A 24,675-nucleotide genomic window follows, 5' to 3' on the forward strand; every position below is an offset into this window, starting at 1 on the left:
GAGATTACATGGAGAGATGACTGGCAGCCCCAAGCTGCCCCAGAGCCGTTGCTTGCAAAACCCCAAGAACCACCCAGCTGAGCCCTCCCCAAACTCCTGACCCATGGAAGCTGTGAAAGTTAATAAAATGATTGCCCTTGTTTTAAGTCATTAAGTTTCAAGGTGACTTGGTACATAATAATTGTTAGCAGAACAGAGATCAAGGCTACCAAACAATCAAGAAAACTGGCATACAATGTAGAAAGAATGCCTGGGAAACAAAAGGACATAAACAGAAGTTTGAGTTTCCATATTTGGGTTAATAGTTCTTGTCCCAGTTTTAAGTGTTCCAAGTTCCCTCTGAAACTATATGCAAAAATTCTGTATGTTAATTTTCTAGAAAAGGTTCAATAACCTTCATCACATTCTCAGAGAAATCTATGACCCTTTTAAAACATATTTAAAATTTATTTATAATTTTGGAGAAGAGTTTGCAAGTAGTTTGGATGACTGAAGCAAAGAATGAATGTGAGGGCATGATAAGAAATGAAGCTGGACCACAACCAAAGACAAATTATGGAGGCCTGATATCACACATGTAGCAAGGTTAGGTTTATTTATTTGTTTCCCTTACTAGGATAGGGAGTAATTTAAAGCTTTCCAGAAAAAAATGCCAAGCTCAGTTGTACTGAATACAAATTAAAATAATCACTGGCATCACTGTGTAGATTAAACAGGAGTAATAATCATAAAGTTTGAGATCTGAAGCAGGGAATCAAGCTGGAAATTACTGCAATTCTTCATGAAAAAGATCAGGGACCAAACTAAGTCAACAGCAGTAGGAATAAAATGACAGAACAAATAGTCACAGAGTTAAAACACAGAACCAATCAGACTTAGTACATGTTTGGACAGAAGTTTAAGCTTCTGGGTTTGGGTTAGTACTTCAATTAAGATAAGATAAAGGGAAAGAGAAGTTTGATGAATTGTTTGCTTATTCAGTTTAAGTAATATATTCAATCAAGAGTTGAATATGCAAACCTAAAACCCAAAGGAAAAAGAACTGAGTGGAAGATACAAAGTTGACACCCAAACATTATATATGGTAGTGGAAACCATGGTAGGTTTGAGACATTATCTGGGAAGAACATATCGAACACTAATAGAAACATAATGTGAGCAAATAAAAATTACATATGTAATTTTCAAAATTTTATTAGCCACACTAAAGAAATAAAAGGAAATCAGTATAATTAACTTTAATAATGTATTTCATTTAACTGAATATATCTGAAATACTATCATTTCCAAATGCAATCCATTTTTTAAATTACTAATGAGAAATTTTACAAGGTTTTGTTGATATGTCTTTGAAATGTACTTTTTACACTTAATAGCACATCTCAATTCAAACTCACCACATTTCAAATGCTTAACAGTCCCATGTGGCTGATGACTGCAGTATTAGAGAGTATAAAAGAGTGAAAAGAATAGATGAGGCCAAAGTACAGAATTCTGGGCGCAATCATTTCAAAAGGAGGCTGAGGAAGAGGAGGCCATGAAGAAAATTGAGGAGAGAACAGACATGTGGGAGGAAAACTAGGAAAGATTGATATCATGGGAGACAAGGAGGAAAAAGAACATTAAGGAGGGGTAGGTAGCCAACACCTGTCTTCTGTCACTAAAGTGAAATAAGAAAAGTGAAGTAAGTCAGACGCAGGAAGACAAATAAATGATATTGCTTACATGTGGAATCTGAAAGAAGACTCACAGATTTAGAGAATGAATTTATGGTTACCAGCAGGGAGGAGAGGGAGAATAGACTGGGAGCTTGGGATTGACATGTACACACTACTATATTTAAAATAGATAACTGGGACTTTCCTTGTGATCCAGTGGTTGGGACTTTGCCTTCCAATTCAGGGGTTGCATTGTAACACTGCTTATTTAACTTATATGCAGAGTACATCATGAGAAACGCCGGGCTGGATAAAGCACAAGCTGGAATCAAGACTGCCACGAGAAAATATCAATAACCTCAGATATGCAGATGACACCACCCTTATGGCAGAAAGTGAAGAAGAACTAAAGAGCCTCTTGATGAAAGTGAAAGAGGAGAGTGAAAAAGTTGGCTTAAAGCTCAACATTCAGAAAATCAAGATCATGGCATCTGATCCCATCACTTCATGAGAAATAGATGGGAAAACCATGGAAACAGTGGCAGACTTTATTCTTTTGGGCTCCAAAATCACTGCAGATGGTGATTGCAGTCATGAAATTAAAATATGCTTACTCCTTGGAAGAAAAGTTATGATCAACATAGGCAGCATATTAAAAAGCAGAGACATTACTTTGTCAACAAAGGTCTGTATAGTCAAGGCTATAGTTTTTCCATTAGTCATGTATGGATGTGAGAGTTGGACTATAAGGAAAGCTGAGCACCAAAGAATTGATGGTTTTGAACTGTGGTGTTGGAGAAGACTCTTGAGAGTCCCTTGGGCTGCAAGGAGATCCAACCAGTCCATCCTAAAGGAGATCAGTCCTGGGTGCTCATTGGAAGGACTGATGTTGAAGCTGAAACTCCAATACTTTGGCCACTTGATGCAGAGTTGACTCATTTGAAAAGACCCTGATGCTGTCAAAGACTGAAGGTGGGAGAAGGGGACGACAGAGGATGAAATGATTGGATGGCATCACCGACTCAATGGACAGGAGTTTGAATAAACTCCAGGTGTTGGTAATAGACAGGGAGGCCTGGCGTGCTGCAGTCCATGGGGTCACAAAGAGTCGGACACAACTGAGCAACTGAACTGAACTGAACTCAGGGGGTGCAGGTTCAATCCCTGGTTGGGAAGCTGGGATCCCACAAGCCTCATAGCCAAAAAAACAAAACATAAAACACAGGCAATGTTGCAGCAAATTCAATAGAGACTTTTAAAATGGTCCACATCAAAAAACAAAAAATCTTTTAAATAATAAATTAAATATAATAGACAGGGACTTCCCTGATGGTCGAGTGGCTAAGACTCCACACTCCCGTGCAGGGGGCCCAGGTTTGATTCCTGGGCAAGGAACTAGATCCCACATGCTGCAACTAAGTCTTCACATGCTGCAACTAAGACCCAGTACAACCAGATAAATAAATAAATAGTTAAATATTCTTTAAAAATAGATAACCAAGAAAAACTAACTGTAAATTCATATTATATATATATATATATACACACACACACACACGCATATATATGCATGCTGTGCCACTTCAGTTGTGTCCAACTCTTTATGACCCTATGTACTGTAGCCTGCCAGGCTCCTCTGTCCATGGGATTCACCAGGCAAGAATACTGGAGGGGGTTGCCATGCCTTCCTACAGGGGATCTTCCCGACCCAGGGATTGAACCAACACTCTTATGTCTCCCGCACTGGCAGGCAGGTTCTTTACCACTAGTGCCACATGGGAAGACTCTCTCTATATATAGATAGATAGATAGATATACACATACACAAAAAAATAAAAGTATCCACTGTAGTTTTGAATTAAGAGGTCACTGGAGAAGGGGAACCCTCTTATACTATTGGTGGGAATGCATACTAGGACAGCCACTATGGAGAACAGTGTGGAGATTTCTTAAAAAAAACTGAAAATCAAACTGCCATATGACCTAGCAATCGCACTGCTGGGCATTCACACCAAGGAAACCAGACATGAAACAGACATGTGTATCCCATGTACCCCAAACAACGCAGCACTGTTTACAATAGCTAGGACATGGAAGCAACCTAGGTGTCTATCAGCAGAAGAATGGATTAGAAAGTTGTGGTACATATATACAATGGAATATTATTCGCCTATTAAAAAGAACGCATTTGAATCAGTTCTAATGAGGTGGATGAAACTGGAGCCTATTATACAAAGTGAAGTAAGTCAGAAAGAAAAACACCAATACAGTATATTAACACATATATATGGAATTTAGAAAGATGGGGATGACGACCCTACATGTGACACAGCAAAAGAGACACAGATATAAAGAACAGACTTTTGGACTCTGTGGGAGAAGGTGAGGGTGGGATGATTTGAGAGAATAGCATTGAAACATGTATATTACCATATGTGAAATAGATGGCCAATGCAAGTTTGATGCATGAAGCGGGGCACTCAAAGCTGGTGCACTGGGAATACCCAGAGGGATGGGGTAGGGAGGGAGGTAGGAGGGGGGTTCAGGATGGGGGACACATGTACACCTGTGGCTGATTCATGTCAATGTATGGCAAAAGCCACAACAATATTATAAAGTAATTAGCCTCCAATTAAAATAAATCAATTATTTTTTTAAAAAAAGAGGTCACTGGTAATCTTCCCAAGTACAATTTCATTGGTGAGGTGCCTATGGAGGCCAGAATTCAACAGATTGAGGAAAGAAACAGAAATAGTATCTCTCGTTACTTAAACGAGTGATTCCGAAACGTAGTGGATCATCAGAACCACTCAGAACGCTTTCTAAGAATACAAATATACAAGTAACACCACCTCAGGTTTCTGTTTCATTAGGTCTAAGACATGGGAATATATGTATTAGAGTTCTCCAAGCAATTCTAAAGATTTCAAGTATACAGAAAAATAAGAATCAGTAGACCCAAATCTGAAAATCCTTAATTCAATCAGGCTGTGTAAATCTTGTAGAATTGCATCTCATAGAACTGTAATGAAAAGTTTCTCAACATTTCTTACCCCTCAGGACAGGAATTATGACCTACTAGCATAAATATAAGCTTTATTACAAGTTCAAAGTTCTTTTCCCGTGACTATGACTGTAGGCCATAGACTGTAGTATTTATTATTTTTGCACTTGCTTATCCTCAATATATGGGTTTCCCTGGTGGCTCAGATGGAAAAGAATCTGCCTGCAATGCAGGAGATGTGGATTCAATCCCTGAGTCAGGAAGATCCTCTGGAGAGGGGAAAGGCTACCCACTTTAGTATTCTTGCCTGGAAAATTCCATGGACAGAGTAGTCTGGAGGGCTACAGTCCATGGGTTTGCAAAGAGTTGGACACGACTGAGCAACTAACACTTTTCACTTTCAAATTCTCAATATATAAAAGGAATGTCTAAAGATGACTAAAAGTACATTTGACTCTACTTAAAGGTATTCTTTTACACAGACTTATTAATCCTTGTAATATTTCAGAGCTCTTCATGCTTAATGTTCAGATGTCTTCTCTTTGACTATGCAGTTAAAGACAGAAATTAAACTTTTTTTTTCTCAAAAGTCAATGTGGAAACTATTCTTCAGTTACAACTAAACAGGGTTATGGTTCTACACTGCCAGTCCAGGGGGTAACATGAGTGAGAAGAAGGTGCTTCAGAACAAAAACTGACTGAGCTAAGCTTATTTTCCTTTATTTCCTCAAAGCTGCATGTTGCCATTTAGGGATCTCTTTATGTTCCTCCTTTATAGGCAGTTCAGTTCAGTTCAGTTGCTCAGTCATTTCCGACTCTTTGTGACCCCATGGACTGCAGCACTCCAGGCCTCCCTGTCCATCACCAACTCCAAGAGATTACTCAACCCCTTGTCCATTGAACCAGTGATGTCATCCAACCATCTCATCCTCTGTTGTCACCTTCTCCTCCCTCCCTCAATCTTTCCCAGCATCAGACTCTTCTCAAATCAGTCAGTTCTTCACATCAGGTGGCCAAAATACTGGAGTTTCAGCTTCAACATCAATCCTTCCAATGAACACTCAGGACTGATTCCTTTAGGATGGTATGGTTGAATGTCCTTGCAGTCCAAGGGACTCTCAAGAGTCTTCTCCAACACCTCAGTTCAAAAGCATCAATTCTTCAGTACTCAGCATTCTTTACAGTCCAACTCTCACATTCATACATGACCACTGGAAACACCATAGCTGTGACTAAATGGACATTTGTTGCCAAAGTAATGTCTCTGCTTTTTAATATGCTGTCTAGGTTGGTCATAATTATTCTTCCAAGGAGCAAGCGTCTTTTACTTTCATGGCTGCAGTCACCATCTGCAGTGATTTTGGAGCCCAAAAAAATAGTGTCTCACTGTTTCTATTGTTTCCCCATCTATTTCCCATGAAGTGATAAGACCAGATGCCACACTCTTAGTTTTTTGAATGTTGAGTTTTAAGCCATCTTTTTCACTCTCCTCTTTCACTTTCATCAAGAGGCTTTTTAGTTCTTCACTTTCTGCCATAAGGGTGGTGTCATCTGCATATCTGAGGTTATTGATATTTCTCCTGGCAATCTTGATTCCAGCTTGTGCTTCCTCCAGCCCTGCATTTCTCATGATGTACTCTGCATATAAATTAAATAACCAGGGTTACAATATACAGCCTTGACACACTCCATTTCCGATTTGGAAACATTCTGTTGTTCCATGTCCAACTCTAACTGTTTCTTCCTGACCTGTATACAAATTTCTCAGGAGGCAGGTCAAGTGGTCTGGTATTCCTGTTTCTTGAAGAATTTTCCACAGTCTCTTGTGATCCACACAGTCAAAGGCTTTGGCATAGTCAATAAAGCAGAAGTAGATGTTTTTCTGGAACTCTCTTGCTTTTTCAATGATCCAATGGATGTTGGCACTTTGACCTCTGGTTCCTCTGCCTTTTCTAAAACCAGCTTGCACATCTGGAAGTTCACGGTTCACATACTATTGAAGCTTGGCTTGGAGAATTTTGAGCATTACTTTACTAGCGTGTGAGATGAGTGTAATTGTGCAGTAGTTTGAACATTCTTTGGCATTGCCTTTCTTTGGGATTGGAATGAAAACTGACCTTTTCCAGTCCTGTGGCCACTGCTGAATTTTCCAAATTTGCTGGCATATTGAGTGCAGCACTTTCACAGCATCATCTTTCAGGATTTGAAATAGCTCAACTGGAATTCCATCACCTCCACTAGCTTTGTTCGTAGTGATGTTTCCTAAGGCCCACTTGACTTTGCATTCCATGATGTCTGGCTCTAAGTGAGTGATCAGATCATCATGATTATCTGGGTCGTGAAGATCTTTTTTGTACGGTTCTTCTGTGTATTCTTGCCACCTCTTCTTAATATCTTCTGCTTCTGTTAGGTCCATACTATCTCTGCCCTTTATCAAGCCCATCTTTGCATGAAATGTTCCTTGGTATCTCTAATTTTCTTGAAGAGATCTCTAGTCTTTCCTATTCTATTGTTTTCCTCTATTTCTTTGCATTGATCACTGAGGAAGGCTTTCTTATCTCTCCTTGCTATTCTTTGGAACTCTGCATTCAGATGGGTATATCTTTCCTTTTCTCTTTTGCCTTTTACTTCTCTTCTTTTCACAGCTATTTGTAAGGCCTCTGCAGACAACCACTTTGCCTTTTTGCATTTCTTTTTCTTGGGGATGGTCTTGATCCCTGCCTCCTGTACAATGTCATAAACCTCCATCCATAGTTCTTCAGGCACTCGGTCTATCAGGTCTAATCCCTTGAATCTATTTCTCACTTCCACTGTATAATGGTAAGGGATTTGATTTAGGTCATACCTGAATGGTCTAGCGGTTTTCCCTACTTTCTTTAAGTCTGAATTTGGCAAAAAGAAGTTCATGATCTGAGCCACAGTCAGCTCATAGTCACTTTACCCTAATTTTACTTAGATAAAAATGCTTGAGTGCAGAGTATTCACTGTGATTTGTCATGCAGTCCAATCTCCTAGGAAAGATACTCACTCAGAATTTAAGCTCCCAATAACTTGCCATCAAAATTCTCTATAATACAAATAGTCATTCAAGACACTTTGCATCTTTCTTTTTACTATGTAAATATTACAGTATGAATCAAACACTATATCCTTGACTACCCAATCTTTCCTACAAAAGAACTTTAGAAAAAGAAAGAAAAAAATTCTACTGTATTAGTTTCCAAAGTAAACAGTACATAAAGACCCCAAAAGCTGAAAAATTCTCAAAGGATCATTTGGTCCAACTTCCTGCCTTTAGGCAGGAAAATTACTAAGTCATCCAGGAAGATGCTTATCCCTCTCTCCTTAAAAATCTCCAGAGGAAACAGAGCAGCTGTTGAGTATCTGATACATGCCAGTCATGCACCAGACAGGGAAAAGGAGGTAGCATTATTTCCCAGGTGTTTGCCTACATATTATCTCATTGAATCTGAGTACCTTTTCCAGGATGTGTGTTAGTACTCTCATTTTTACAAATGAAAAAAAATAGGCTCAGAAGTGTTAAATGGAACTAGGATTTCAAGCCAGGACAAGATCTTTCCATTCCACCATGCTAATAGAAACTGTATAACCAGTTTGCTTACACATGACAATGTTCAATACCCTAATGGTCATAAAGCTCTTCATTCAGCTAACTAAAATGTCTTCTCTGATATGAGCTCATTTTCTCTTATTCCTTGTTCTGTAAATAATAATTATTCCACATCCTCCAAAATATCAATAGCTGAAAACAGTACTCAAATCATTTATTTGCCTTATCTATGGCAAACAAATCCAGTTCTCCACACATTCTCCCTGAAGAATTATTTTTCACTCCTGAGATAATTTTGGCCATTCTTTTTAGGATTTTCTCTGATTATAAAACTTTTTCAAAGCATGGTGACTCAAAATGAACACAATGCTCTCAAAAGTAACCACTTACAAAGATTTAAAAATCTTTCTTAAGATTCAGAAAGCAAAAACATTAGGAAGAAACTTGTTTTATATGCTTTTTAATCATGTCAAGTAGAGGGGTTTTCCAAGTATTTTCACCACATTTTTCCAGTCACAACCCAAAAGTTCTCTATTCATATTTTTTGAGTATGAGGCTTGTATGAAGTGCTCTACTCGATAGAAAAGACTCCTTTTTCATTCAAGTATATCCCTTCAGTTCAGTTCAGTCGCTCAGTCGTGTCCGACTCTTTGTGACCCCATGAACCGCAGCACACCAGGCCTCCCTGTCCATCACCAACTCCCAGAGTTTACCCAAACTCATGTCCGTTGAGTCGGGAATGCCATCTAACCATCTCATCCTCTGTCGTCCCCTTCTCCTCCTGCCTTTAATCTTTCCCAACACCAGGGTCTTTTCAAATGAGTCAGCTCTTTACATCAGGTGGCCAAAGTACTGGAGTTTCAGCTTCAACATCAGTCCTTCCAATGAACACCCAGGACTGATCTCCTTTAGGATGGACTGGTTGGATCTCCTTGCAGTCCAAGGGACTCTCAAGAGTCTTCTCCAACACCACAGTTCAAAAGCATCAATTCTTCGGTGCTCAGCTTCCTTTATAATCCAACTCTCACATCCATATGTGGCCACTGGAAAAACCATAGCCTTGACTAGATGGACTTTTGTTGACAAAGTAATGTCTCTGCTTTTTAATATGCTATCTAGCTTGGTCATAAGTTTCCTTCCAAGGAGTAAGCGTCTTTTAATTTCATGGCTGCAATCACCATCTGCAGTGATTTTGGAGCCCCCAAAAATAAAGTCTGACACTGTTTCCACGGTTTCCCCATCTATTTCCCATGGAGTGATGGGACCAGATGCCATGATGCCATGATCTTCGTTTTCTGAATGTTGAGCTTTAAGCCAACTTTTTCACTCTCCTTTTTCACTTTCATCAAGAGGCTCTTTAGTTCTTCTTCACTTTCTGCCATAAGGGTGGTGTCATCTGCATATCTGAGGTTATTGATATTTCTCCTGGCAATCTTGATTCCAGCTTGTGCCTCATCCAGCCCAGCATTTCTCATGATGTACTCTGCATATAAGTTAAATAAGCAGGGTGACAATATCCCTTAAAGGACTCCAACCAGAATGCCATGGTTGTTGCTACACGTATCAACCTCTTACTATCAAACTGAAGTTGAATCTTTAAAGATTCCAAATTCATATATAACAAATAATCAATAAGCACCAACTCTGTAGTGATCTGTGTTATACCCTAGGAATACAAAAAAATATCAATAAGCAGCAACCAAACCAAATCAAACCAAAAGAATAAATCAATAAGTACCAAGTCTGTATTATCTGTGTTATACTCCAGGGATACAAAACTAAGCATCTCAAAGACACTCTCCCTGAATTAAGGCACTTACATTCTAAAGTCAGACAGACAGACAGATATACAATTAGCAACAGAATGAAAATTACATAGGACCATCAAGAAAGAGGCTAAGAGTAAGTATCTTCCAGCTGAGAAAATCTGAAAGAAGCAAATATGCATGGACAATATTTCAAAACAATGATCCCAATCTATACTCCCTTTCTGTGTTGGTATTCACACATACATAAATGTCCTTTTTGTCCTACAACATTTAAATAAACTGTTTATATTTACTTTTCTCTTTCTAGTTTTTTAAAAATAAAGTTTTTTTTTCACATTTCTCTGGAATGTTTCCAATTTGTTGACATTTCTATGGCATCTTTGGTGCTTATAAACCAACTCAGTATTATAGTTCCAAGCATACCAGTGCTATATATAGATGAGCTATAATAATCTTCTTGCTCTGCCATGTGAAACAAGAAGGGTCCCAGTTCAACACGATACTGCCAATATCAAGAGAATTGACAGAAAGAAACAAGTTGATTAAATAAAATGTTAAACAAAAATAATTTACTCCTATTTTGATTGCATTTACTGGACAGTTTTAAAAGATAGGAATAATAACAGCCTCTGTAACAAGGACTATTGACCATTAAGAATCCTCACTCCCAACCAGACATAAGTGCTGAGCTTCCTTACCCTGATAAAGGGAAGACACCTGCCTCCTCATTCTTTAGTCCCTGTAATCCCAACAAGAAATTTTCTAGATGAGAAAATCTTCTCAGACTGTCATGATCAAAAGAAAACATCAGAGGAAAATGAGACTGCAAAAAAGAAAAAATGCACAAACCTATAGATTGTAAACAGATAATTCAGCCTGGTATTTTTTAACTGTTTCATGGAGTCAAGCAAAAATAAATTGCTTCTTACCTAATCCTCCCTCTATTGTTCTTTTCAATTTGTAGATGAATTCAAACTGAAGGACATGTCTATTGCTATTCTGTTTCAGACTTTAAAGTAACAGTTGATTTTTATCATATGAAAGCTCATCAATCACTAAACATAAATGTGTTAAATTTCTGAAGAACTTTCTAGAAAAAAAGAGAAGATAAATTTTTCCAGGTCATCTGAATTACAAAAACACAGACAGAGATAGAGAATAAAACTGACATCTTAAATAATATGAGATTACATGACCCCCTACAGAATAAATTTTTAGCAAACATTAGATAATTCAGAATAAGATATAATACTTCTAAAATGAATGCTTTCTCTAAAAGAAAAAAAATTTTTTTAAATAGGGGAGGTTTCGCCTCTCACAAGAAATATAGGTTATTTCTTGAAAAATTGGTATTGTTAGTATGGGGGCAGAAAGACATATGTGTGAAATCTCTTACTAGAACACTGCTTTAGAAAAAAAAAGTTTTAGAGAAATTTGAGGATTTTTGCATTCTTATATAAATTTCACAGAGAAATTTCTTTCTCTGGGTTTCCTTCCATTTGGGGGCCAAATGTGAGAAAAGCAAAGTAGAATTACACTGTGATATAAGTTCTATGGAATAATAGCTCAACATTCAAATAAGCTTCAATAATAACTATCAGCAGTATTAATATCAGTCACTGGAATTGAGTTTCTTTTCCATTTTGGAAAACTGGTACATTTTTGGAAAATAGGCAGTATTAATAAAGTTAAATATACACCTAACCTGTAACCCATCTGTTCCACTATGAGGTATATATACCCAAGGGAAATAAGTGTGTATTCAAAATAGACAAAAACTGGAAACAGCTCAAATATTCATTTTCAGAACAATGGATACACTGTGGTATAGTCATACAACAGAATGTTATACCATCACTGATACACACAACAATCTAACGAACCTCAAAAAATCTGTGTTGGACAAGATAAGCCAGACACTAAAACGCATATACGACAGGATTCTATCTGCACAAGTCCAAAATCGGTAAAACTAGTCTACACCAGTAGAAGTCAAAATAGTGTTTACCTCTAGGAGGAGGTGGTATTGTTTGGGAAGAGGTATGAGGGAACTCTCTGGAGTGATAGAAATATGCTGTATCTTGAACTGGGTGGTATTTATCCTGGTGTATATATTTGTAAAACATCACTGAACCATACCTTTAAGATTTTTCATTTTGTTATATGCAAGGTATACTTCACTTTTTATGAGATTTAAAAACCATTAAAGATGGGCTACTACTTGGCCACAAAAAGAATGAAAAGCCATTTGCAGCAATATGGATGGACCCAGAGATTATTGTATTAAGACAGAGGAAGACAAATGTCATATGATATCACCTATATATGGAATCTTAAAAAAAATGATACAAATGAACTTATTTACAAAACAGAAATAGACTCAAAGACATAGAAAACAAACTTATGGTTATGAAAGAAGATAACTGGGGGAAGATAAATTAGGAGATTGGAATAAACATACACACACTAATATATATATAATAGGTAAACAAGTTACTATTATAGTACAGGGAACTATATTCAATATCTTGTAATAACCTATAATGGAAAAGAATCCAAAAATTTATATATATATATATATATATATATATACACATATATACATATATACAGCTCAGACAGTAAAGAATTCACCTGCAAGGCAGGAGACCCAGGTCCAATCCCTGGGTTGGGAAGATCCCCTGGAGAAGGAAATAGCAACCCATTCCAGTAGTCTTGCCTGGAGAATTTCATGGCAGAGAACCCTGGTAGGCTACAATCCATGGGGTCAAAAAAAGTCGGACATGACTGAGTGACTAACACTTTCTTTCATTTGTCACTTTACTATACAGCTGAAATTAACACAACATTGTAAATTAACTATACTTCAATTTTTAAAATGGTAAAATTTTAAACGACTGAGCAAGTGCTTTTACACCTAGAGAGTATTATTCTAAATGAAAAAAGTCAGATAGAGAAAGACAAATACTGTAGGACTTCACTCAATTGTGAAAACTAAAAAACAAAACAAACGAAGGAACATAGTTAAACAGAAACAAGAGTTATAAGGAACAAACAAGTTGATTGCCAGAGAGAAGGAGGCTGGGTAGAGGAGAGAAATAGATGAGGAAGATTAAGAGGTACAAACTTCGAGTTACAAAATAAATGAGTCATAGGTATGAAGTGTACCATGTGGGGAATATAGTTAATAATTATATAATACTGCTGTTTTGTAACAGATAACAACTAGATTTAACAAGGGGATCATTTTGAAATGTATACAAATACTGATTCTTTATGGTGCGCCCCAGAAACTAACATAGTGTTGTAAGTCAATCATACTTCAGAAACAAAGTCATAGAAAAAGAGATCACATTGTAGACACCAGAGACAGCGGGGTGTGAAGAGTGGGAGCTGGATGAAGGCAGTCTAAAGGTAGAAACTTTCAGTTATAAGATACATATGTACTAGGGATGTAACATACAACATGATAGAGATAATTAACACTGTTGCACCATATATATGAATGTAGTTAAGACAGTAAATCCTAAGAGTACTCATACCACAGGAAAAAAAAATTTTCTATTTCTTTAATGCTGTATCTGTATGAGACAATAGTTCACTAAATCTACTGTGGTCATCATTTCATCATATATTTAAGTCAAGTCATTATGCTGTACACCTTAGAGTTAAACACTGCTATATGTTAATTCGGAGAAGGCAATGGCACCCCACTCCAGTACTCTTTCTTGGAGAATACCATGGACGGAGGAGCCTGGTAGGCTGCAGTCCATGGGGTCACTAAGAGTCGGACACAACTGAGCGACTTCACTTTCACTTTTTACTTTCATGCATTGGAGAAGGAAATGGCAACCCACTCCAGTGTTCTTGCCTGGAGAATCCCAGGGACAGGGGAGCCTGGTGGGCTGCCGTCTATGGGGTCGCGCAGAGTCGTACACGACTGAAGTGACTTAGCAGTAGCAGTAGCAGCGGTATGTTAATTATATCTGCGAAACCTGGGAGAAAATTTGAGAAAGTACACTATCAACTGTGTATTTTAAAAGATGGGAGACTACTGTGTTTGTTTTTGAATGGAACACCTCTGAAAGCATGCAAAAGAAAAGTGATAGCATTGATTCTCTCCAAGGAGAAGCAGGGGAATTAAGGACAGAGGGAAGGAGATTTACATTGTAGACTCAGATACAGGGTGACAAAGACAAGTCACAGTGCTATATAATGTTCCACTTGAAAGTGAACGTGTTAGTAACACAGTCATGCCCGACTGTTTGCGACCCCATGGACTGTAGCCTGCCAGGCTCCTCTGTCCATGGAATTCTCTAGGCAACAATACTGGAGTGGGTAGACATACCTTCTCCAGGGGATCCTCCCAGCTTAATTTTATGTAATTTTCTTTCATTTTTTAACTTTTCCATGAGTATATGTCTAATCTAGTCAACCAAACTGTTACTTACAGGGTAACCTTAAATTATTTCCGGTATCTAAAACAACACTACACACAGATGGTCAATACATCTTTTTCATTGATTGATATAATTCTTGATGTTTAAATGTATCATAATATATAGGTGAATTATTACTTAGAAAATGTATTGTGTGAAAGTTACTCAGTCATGTTCGACTCTTTGTGACCCCATGAACTGCCAGGGGTCCTCTGTCCATGGAATTCTCCAGGCCAGAATACTGGAGTGGGTAGCCGTTCCCTTCTCCAGGGCATCTTTCCAACCCAGGGATCAAACCCACGTCTCCTGCAGGCGGATTCTTTACCGTCTAAGCCACCAGGGAACATGTACTACCTATGTCTTTAGTATTTTTACTCAGTGTGTTCACACTTTTTTCTTTTTTTTACTTTATTTAATGGCATGTTTAGTTTTCCCCAGGAGTCCATTTTCTTTGATCAAACTATCCACATTTTGGTCATCCATATACTTTAGAGGAACTCCCCAACCCATCATCATGGAGAAGAGTGTTATAAAGTCAAATAATTCTTTCACATCAGAATCAATGCATATAACAATCAGACACAACTACACCCAAGGCGTTAAGTAACATAGTTGAAAATAAACAACCATTTACAATATTCCAGAGGGAAGAAGAAACCCTCCACTATGTATATAGGTCAAAGCAAAGCTGTTTTTCAGTTGCTCTGCTGCTGGTGCTGCTAAGTCGCTTCAGTCGTGTCCGACTCTGTGCGACCCCAGAGACGGCAGCCCACCAGGCTCTGCCATCCCTGGGATTCTCCAGGCAAGAACGCTGGAGTGGGTTGCCATTTCCTTCTCCAATGCATGAAAGTGAAAAGTGAAAGTGAAGTCGCTCAGTCGTGTCAGACTTTAGCGACCACATGGACTGCAGCCTACCAGGCTCCTCCATCCATGGAATTTTCTAGGCAAAAGTACTGGAGTAGGGTGCCATTGCCTTCTCCAGTTATGTCCAACTCTTTGTGACCCCAGGGAGTATAGCACACCAGGCTCCTCTGTCCCCTTGGACATCCGAAGACTAGTCTAGTCAGCCATTCTATTTCACACAGGAATATTCCAAGGTCACACAAAAGTGCCTTTACTAAGCTTGAGTAATATAATGCATATGGAAAATGTGTTCACCACTTGATCTATTGCTTCTTGCTAATAAGACTGTTATTTCCCATGGGGCCATATTGACATTTAGCATCAAGCACATTCAACACTTCCATTTTTAAAGGCATTCACTTTCCATGGTTTCTTTCTAAAATTGACTCATGTTTAAGCCTATGGGGTCAGTGAAGAGGAACAATTCTTTGGAATAAATGGGGGGAAATTATGACTATTCTAAAGAAAGATACTTACCTCAGGTCCTGTGATATGCATTAGACCAGAAACAGCAGAGGCAACAGCATCGTAACCAGCTCGCTGAGACAGTGGACCTGTCTGACCATACCCTAAGACAACAAGAATAGATATATATTCAGCACCACCCAGGGAGAGCAATACTATAATGTGTGCTGTGCTGTCACTTCAGTCGTGTCCAACTCTGTACGATCCTATGGACTGTAGCCCGCCAGGGTCCTCTGTTCATGGGATTCTCCAGGCAAGAATACTGGAGTGGGTTGCAATGCCCTCCTCCAGGGGACCTTGCCAAACCAGGGATCAAACACGCATCTCTTATGTCCCCTGCATTGGCAGGCAAGTTGTTTACCACTAGCGCCACCTGGAAGTCCAATAGTATAACAGCGTGTTAAAAGCATTTGTATCCAGAAATTCTGCAGCATTTTGTTGTATTAAACCTACACTATCCTTTGAAAGTGAAAGTGAAGTCACTCAGTCATGTCTGACTCTTTGCAACCCCATGGACTGTAGCCTACCAGGCTCCTCCGTCTATGGGATTTTCCAGGCAAGAATACTGGAGTGGATTGCCATTTCCTTCTCCAGATCTTCCTGATCCAGGGATTGAACCCGGGTCTCCCGCACTGTAGACAGACGCTTTACTGTCTGAGCCACCAGAGTTCCTTTGAAGGAGGCAGTAAAAATTTAACCACAGTGTTACACCACAGACGGTTGCAAACTTGTAACTTGTGGGCCATATTCTCCTTGTATGAATGTTTTATCTGGCCTTAAGAGTGTTTTGAAAAGTTTTTACTTAGTTTCCAACGTTTAAAGATCAGGAAATAGCACATAAAATAGGCTTTACCTGAAAAAAAAAAAAACAGAACATACGCTCAAACCTAGGCTCACATCCTCACATGGCAATAACCAATAAGCCACGTTCTTCCCTTTGCATAGGGCATAAATTCTCCAATTTGCCCCAATTTCCACCCCTCCTTAATCCTTGATGGTTTAGTCTGATTCAGTCATTAACCAATAGGTATTTGCTGCTGCTGCTGCTAAGTCACTTCAGTCGTGTCCGACTCTGTGCAACCCCATAGACGGCAGCCCACTAGGCTCCCCCATCCCCGGGATTCTCCAGGCAAGAACACTGGAGTGGGTTGCCATTTCCTTCTCCGATGCATGATAGTAAAAAGTGAAAGTGAAGTCGCTCAGTCGTGTCCCACCCTCAGCGATTCCATGGACTGCAGCCTACCAGGCCCCTCCATCCATGGGATTTTCCAGGCAGGAGTACTGGAGTGGGGTGCCACCGCCTTCTGCAAGAATACTAAAGTGGGTAGCCTTTCCCTTCTCCAGGGGATCTTCCCGACACAGGGATCGAACCCAGGTCTCTCACACTGCAGGCAGATTCTTTACTGTCTGAGCCACTGCTTGTAATGTGGGAGACCTGGGTTCTATCCCTGGATTAGGAAGATCCCCTGGAGGTGGGTTTCCATGCCCTGAAATTTGAACAAAAAGAGAATTAATATATCTCCTGACAGTGCTTTTTAGGATTACAAACAGAAGGGAAAGCTATCACCTTTTCTTTGCCATCAGCAAAAATTAGAAGAACAGAAACATGTTTTATCCTGCTCTCCTCTGTCCTAGGCTTACCGTTGGATAATATGAGGAGCTACATGAATCTGTCTCCAAATTCCATATATTTTGCTTGCTCCTCCAGCAACCTGGAACACCCTCCCTCTATTTCATTCTATATATCTACATACCTCACATCCTCCAACCCTAAACTGGAATGTGTCCTTACCAGAGAGGTCTTCTCTGGAGAACTTTTATGAGAGATCACTGTTACTTCTCACTCTTAATCCCCCTTTCATGATTGTATTTGACTTTATACCTCTCATCACCACAAGATACATAATAAAGTTTATTTATTTTCTGTATCCTCCCTACTCAAAGGTAAGCTCAAGAGATTTTTTTTTTTCAATTTAATTCACTGCAGTATTGCCAACATCTAGAATAGAATTCAGTAATGGTTACCAAATGAATAAATGAATGAATATTGGTTACAAAAAAAAGTTATCTTTTAAGAAAGAAACAAATTAATTACTACAGAAACTAAAGAGGCTTTTTCCTCTGTTTTGTTTTGGACTAAAATGAGGACGTAGAAGGCATTTTCCTCCTTCCGTGCACAGAGTGGATGTACAGCTCCACACAGAGCACTTCCCTCTAAGAGGAATTTGGGAATTGAGAAACTAGAGAAATCGACTAGAATGACTCCTACACATTGGGTAACACAGAAAAGATCCATAAAGGCTGAGACAGTCTCACCATTAACCTTGCTCCAGGCGCAGCACCATACGACTAGGCGGAAACGCCAAACTCCCAGCGTCTCCCTAAGGAACAAACAGTACAGGCGGCACAGCAAGTGTCCCGGCTTTTAAGGCTCCTCCCTGAGGAACGGTCCCCTAAAACTCCTATCTCTGACAGCCAGAATTCATGAGTCCTACGGGACTATGGCAAACAAAGAAGCTAATTACAGGCTCATGAACATTAACCACAGCTATCCCCCACAGGTCTCAAGACTGGAGGAGCAGCAAAAACGGCCATCTCCCAGTCCTCCCCCAGAAAGGCTTTAACTGCATACTCTACAAGCTGCTGCCTAAGGATCCTGACACTAATTGAAATCTAAATGACCCTACCTAATTGACACCTAACTGAAACCTGAAGGAATCAGTGGGCACTTGCCCACCTTCTCTATGCAGCTCACTCCCACAATAAAATCAGGTCACCATCATCTCTCTAGAAGGAGTTTCTAGAGAGATGGGGCACATGTCTTGTGCCCCAACTTTTGCAGATACTGCCTGGGAGATGGGCCCCCATATCACCTGGTTCCGACTACCAACAGTGCCTGCAGTTAATAAGTCAAACTGGATTATGGCAAAGAAATAAGCAGATTTTTAATGGGCTCAGGAATACCCTCCCCCCAACACACACACACAGCTATCTACCCAGATTCAGTGCAAAGCAAGAAGACAAATATACCAATCTCCCAGTTTCTCCCCAGAAACTGCTTGACAGCATACATTCCCAGCTGTTGCCTGAGGGTCTGGCTTCTAATCTGCCTGTATCTAGGCCTCACAACAGTCTTTCCCTTTGGAACATTGACGGGTCTTCACATACCCTAAACTACTAAAAGGCATGAAATAAAAAGACAGTGGCTTGGATAATCACAAAGGTTTGTGAGGCAACCACGAATCCAGGCTGGGTTAATACACAGGATTTATCTCCTATGCAAGACTAATCTGCCAAGACTGAGAGAGGTGCTGTTTTAGCTAATGCATGAAAACCAATACAAGCATTCAAGGAAAATGAAGAAACATGGGAATATGTTCCAAACAAGAGAACAAGTAAAGTCTCCAAAAACCAATCTTAATGAAACAGACAAAAGTCATTTATCTCACAAAGAGTTCAACATAATGCTCAGAAGGATGCTCACAGAGGTCAGGAAAGCAGTGCATAAGCAAAGAAAGATTTTTCAACAGAGATTAATGATATTATAAAGTACCAAACAGATAGTATAGAGATAAAGAATAAAATAACTATACTGAAAAATTCGATAGAAAGGACCAACAGCAGACCAGATCAAATGATAATATCAGTGAATTAGGAGACAGAGCAGTGGAATACAACCAAGCAATGAAGCAAAAAGAAAAAAAAAAAAAAAAGACTAAAAAAGAAGTGAAGATAGCTTAAGAGATTTATAAGGCACTGAAAATGGGTCAATATACACATTATAAAAATCCTAGAAGGGGAGTCAGTTCAGTCATGCAGTCATGTCTGACTCTTTTTGACCCCACAGACTGCAGCACGCCAGGCCTCCCTGTCCATCACCAACTCCCAGAGCTTGCTCAAACTCCTGTCCATCAAGTCGGTGATGCTATCCAACCATCTCATCCTCTGTCGTCCCTTAGAAGAAGAGGAGGGCTTTATTCAAAGAAAAATGTAGAAAGGGAGGGCTTTATTCAAAGAAATAATAGGAAAGATTGAGGGTAAGACGAGAAGGCGGAGACAGAGGATGAGATGGTTGGATGGCATCACTGACTCAATGGACATGAGTTTGAGCAAACTGTGGGAGATACTGAAGGACACGGAAGCCTGGGTGCTGCAGTTCATGGGGTCACAAAGAGTCGGACACGACTTAGCAACTCAGCAACAATGACTGAACACTTCCCTAACCTTTGCGGGGGGTGGGGGGGGGCACAAAACATCCAAATCTAGGCAGTCCAGGGAGTACCAAGTATAACTAAATTGTCAAAAGTTGAAGACAAAGAACCATAAAAACAGCAACAGAAAAGCAACCTGGTACTTACAAGGGAACCCTCATAAGATTATCAGTGGATTCTACCTTGCAGGTCAGAAGGCAGTGGGATGAGATATTCAAAGTACTGAAAGAAAAAAAAAGATTGCCAAACAAGAATACTCAATAAAAGTCCTTCAGACATGAAGAGAGATAAAGAATTTCCAGATAAATAAAAGCTGAAGGAATTTATCACCACTAGACTGTTCTTACAAGGTATGTTAAAGGGATTTCTTTAGTTTGAAACAAAAGGATGCTAAGTAGCAACATTAAAACATGAAAGTGTAAAACTCACTGATAAAAGTAAATATATGGTTAAATTCAGAATGCTGTAATATTATAATAATGGTGAGTAAATCACTTATAACTGGTATAAAGATTAAAACTAAAAGTATTAAGCCCACCTATAACTACAAGAATTTGTTCATGATACATAAGATTTAAAAAGATGTAAATCGTGACATTAAAACATTAAATGCTGGAGAAGAGTGAAAATGTAAAACCTTTTTATACATCTGAAGTCAAGTTGCTATCAGCTTAAAATAGATTATTATAGCTTTCAGATGTTTTATGTAAGCCTCATGGTAACACAATGCAAAATTCCATTGTAGGTACACAAAAGAGTAATCTAAGCATATAACTACAGAAAATCATCAAATCACAAAGGAAGGAAACAAGAGTGAAAGAAAGGAACAAAGAAATTATAAAACAACCAGAAAACAATTAACAAAATGGTAATGGTAAGGCCATTGTTGTTGGTTAGTCGCTAAACTGTGTCTGACTCTTTTGCAACCCCATGGACTATAGCCTGCCTGGCTCCTCTGTCTCTGGTATTTCCCAGGCAAGAATACTGGAGTGGATTGCCATTTCCTTCTCCAGGGAATCTTTGCAACCCAGAGATCAAACCTGCATTTCCTGCATTGAAGGCAGATTCTTTACCTCTGAGCCACCAGGGCTTCCCAATGGAAGCTATAACTATCAAAAATTCCTTTAAATGTACATGGGATAAATTTTCCAGTCAAAAAACACAGGAGTGGCTGAATGGATAAAATGAACAAAACTCAACTATATGCTGCTTACAATACAGCTTTACACAGACTGAAAGTGAAGGCATGGGAAAAGGCACTCTATGCAAATAAAAATTAGAAGAAAGTAACGTATCTATAGTTATCAGCTAAGGTAGGCTTTAGGACAAAGACAAGAGAAAAAAAGGTTATTTTATAGTGACAGAGGGTCAGTCCAACAAGAGGATATAATATATGTAAATATTTATGCACCCAACATACAAGCACCTAGACATTTAAAGCAAATATTAATAGACCTGAAGGGAGAAATAGACAGCAAAGAAATGCAAAAAGATAAAATGGTTGTCTGAGGAGGCCTTACAAATAGCTGAGAAAAGAAGAGAAGCAAAAAGCAAAGGAGAAAAGGAAAGATATACCCATCTGAACGCAGAGTTCCAGAGAATAGCAAGAAGAGACAAGAAAGCTTTTTTAAGTGAACAATGCAAAGAAATAGAGGAAAACAGTACAATGGGAAAGATCAGATATCTCTTCAAGAAAATTAGAGATATCAAGGGAACTTTTCATGCAAAGATAGGCACAATAAAGGACAGAAATGGTATGGACTTAACAGAAGCAAAAGATATTAAGAAGAGGTGGAAAGAATACACAGAACTATACAAAAAAGATCTTAAAGACCCAGATAATCATGACAGTATGATCACTCACATAGAGCCAGACATCCTGGAACATGAAGTCAAGTGGGCCTTAGGAAGCATCACTACAAACAAAGCTAGTGGAGGTGATGGAATTCCAGTTGAGCTATTGAAAATCCTAAAATATGATGCTGCGAAAGTACTGCACTCAATATGCCAGCAAATTTGGAAAACTCAGCAGTGGCCACAGGACTGAAAAGTCAGTTTTCATTTCAATCCCAAAGAAAGGCAATGCCAAAGAATGTTCAAACTACTGCACAATTGCATTCATTTCAAATGCTAGCAAGGTGATGCTCAAAATCCTTCAAGCTAGGCTTCAATAGTATATGAACTGAGAAATTCCAGATGTACAAGCTGGATTTAGAAAAGACAGAGAAACCAGAAATTAAATTGTCAACATCTGTTGGGTCATAGAACAAGCTAGAGAATTCCAAAAAACATCTACTGCTCCATTGACTACACTAAAGCTTTTAACTGTGTAGATCACAACAAACTGTGGAAAATTCTGAAAGAGATGGGAATACCAGACCAACTTACCTGCCTCTTGAGAAATCTGTATGCAGGTCAAGAAGCAACAATTAGAACCAGACACGGAACAACGGACTGGTTCCAAATTGGGAAAGAAGTACATCAAGGCTGTACACTGTCACCCTTCTTATTTAATTTATACGCAGAGTACATCATGAAAAACGCCAGGCTGATGAAGTACAAGCTGGAATCAAGATTGTGGGGGGAAATATCCACAACATCAGACATGCGGATGATACCACCCTTATGACAGTAAGTGAGGAGGAACTGAAGAGCCTCTTGATGAGGGTGAAAAAGGAGAGTGAAAACCTGGCTTAAAACTCAATATTCAAAAAACGAATATCATGATATCTGGTCCCATCACTTCATGGCAAATAGATGAGGAAAAAATGGAAACAGGGACAGACTTTATTTTCTTGTGCTCCAAAATCACTGTGGACAGTGACTCCAGCCATGAAATTAAAAGACACTTGCTGCTTGGAAAAAAAGCAATGACAAACCTAGACAGCATATTAAAAAGCAGAGACATTACTTTGCCTACAAAAGTCCATCTAGTCAAAGCTGTGGTTTTTCCAGTAGTCACGTATGGAGGTGAGAGCTGGACAACAAAAAAGGCTGAGTGCCAAAGAACTGATGCCTTCAAACTGTGGTGCTGGAGAAGACGCTTGAGAGTCCCTTGGACGGCAAGGAGATCAAACAAGTAAATCCAAAAGGAAATCAGTCCCAAATATTCACTGGAAGGACTCATGCTGAAACTGAAGTTCCAATACTTTGGCCACCTGATGTGAAGAGTGACTCGTTGGAAAAGACCCGGATGCTGGGAAAGACTGAAGGCAGAAGGAGAAGGCGATGGCAGAGGACGAGATGGTGGACAGCATCACAGACTCAGTGCACATGAGTTTGAGCAAACTCTGAGAGATGGTGAACGACAGGGAAGCCTGATGTGCTGCAATCCCTGGGATCGCAGAGTTGGACATGACTGAGCCATTGAACAACAACAGTAACAGTGCGTGACGCGTGCTAAGTCGCTTCAGCCGTGTCTGACTCTTTGCAACCCCAAGGACTGTCGCCCACCAGGCTCCTCTGTCCATGGGATTCTCAAGCCAAGAATACTGGAATGGGTTGCTGTGCCCTCTTCCAGGGGATCTTCCTGACCCAGGGAGAGAACTGGTGTCTCAGGTCTCCTGCACTGGCAAGCAGGTTCTTTGCCACTAGCACCACCCGGGAAGCCCCACAGTAACAGTGGGGTACTTTACTGCACCACTTTCAACAGTAGCTTAATCATCTAAACAGAAAATACTCAACTTAAACTACATATTAAACCTAATGGAATTTACAGACATTTACATCATTTTCATCCATCAGCAGTAAAATACACATTTTTCTCAAGCACACAGGGAAATTTCTCAGAATAAATCATATGTAGGCAACAAAACAAGGCTTAAACTTTAAGAAGACAGAAGTCATATAAAACATATTTTCTGACCACAGTGACAGAAAACTAGAAATCAATTACAAGAAGAAAAATAGAAAATTCACAAATAGATATAGATTAAACCTATTACCCGGAGAAGGCAATGGCACCCCACTCCAGTACTCTTGCCTGGAAAATCCCATGGACAGAGGAGCCTGGAAGGCTGCAGTCCGTGGGGTCGCTAAGAGTCGGACAAGACTGAGAGACTTCACTTTCATGCATTGGAGAAGGAAATGGCAACCCACTCCAGTGTTCTTGCCTGGAGAATCCCAGGGACTGGGGAGCCTGGTAGGCTGCTGTCTATGGGGTCACACAGAGTCGGACACAACTGAAGCGACTCAGCAGCAGCAGCAGCAAACCTATTACCACACAATGTGTCAAAGAATAAATCAAAACATAAATCAAAAAATTCTCTGAGACAAAAAAAATAATGGAAATACAACCTACCAAAATTTTGGGATGCAGCAAACACAGTTCTAAAGGTAAAGTTCACCTGGTAAATTCCTACATAAAGAAACAAGAATGATCTCAAAGAGAAACAAGAATGATCTCAAATAAACAACCTAACTTCAAACATCAAGTAACCAGAAAAACAGTATCAAATGAAGCTCTAAGTTAGAAGATGGAAGAAAATATCAACGAACAGTGAAGAAATAAATCTAAGAGGGACTAAAAGAGACAATAGAAAAGATCAGTAAAACTAAGAGCTGGTTCTTTGAAAAGATAAATAAAATTGACAAACTTTTAGACTCACCAAAAAAAATAGAGTAAGAATTCAAATAAATAAAATCAGAAAGGAGAG

At 39.2% G+C, this 24,675-nt stretch overlaps 1 protein-coding gene across 13 annotated transcripts in view; it reads right to left on the reverse strand.

The window, feature by feature from the left end:
• The window catches only part of SUGCT (succinyl-CoA:glutarate-CoA transferase), an 861,197-nt gene that overhangs the window by 769,342 nt on the left and 67,180 nt on the right, over nt 1–24,675 (reverse strand). For all 13 annotated transcript variants that reach the window (XR_011566121.1, XR_011566122.1, XM_070787292.1 and 10 more), the window contains one exon: nt 15,822–15,913. Coding sequence is in view for 11 of the 13 variants with exons in the window: in XM_070787292.1 (XP_070643393.1) it covers nt 15,822–15,913 (92 nt within the window). In the remaining 2 variants the exon portion in view is untranslated. The remainder of the gene's footprint in view (nt 1–15,821; nt 15,914–24,675) is intronic.

The sequence above is a fragment of the Bos indicus genome, chromosome 4, assembly GCF_029378745.1.
Source record: "Bos indicus isolate NIAB-ARS_2022 breed Sahiwal x Tharparkar chromosome 4, NIAB-ARS_B.indTharparkar_mat_pri_1.0, whole genome shotgun sequence".
In the NCBI taxonomy this organism is placed as follows: domain Eukaryota; kingdom Metazoa; phylum Chordata; class Mammalia; order Artiodactyla; family Bovidae; genus Bos; species Bos indicus.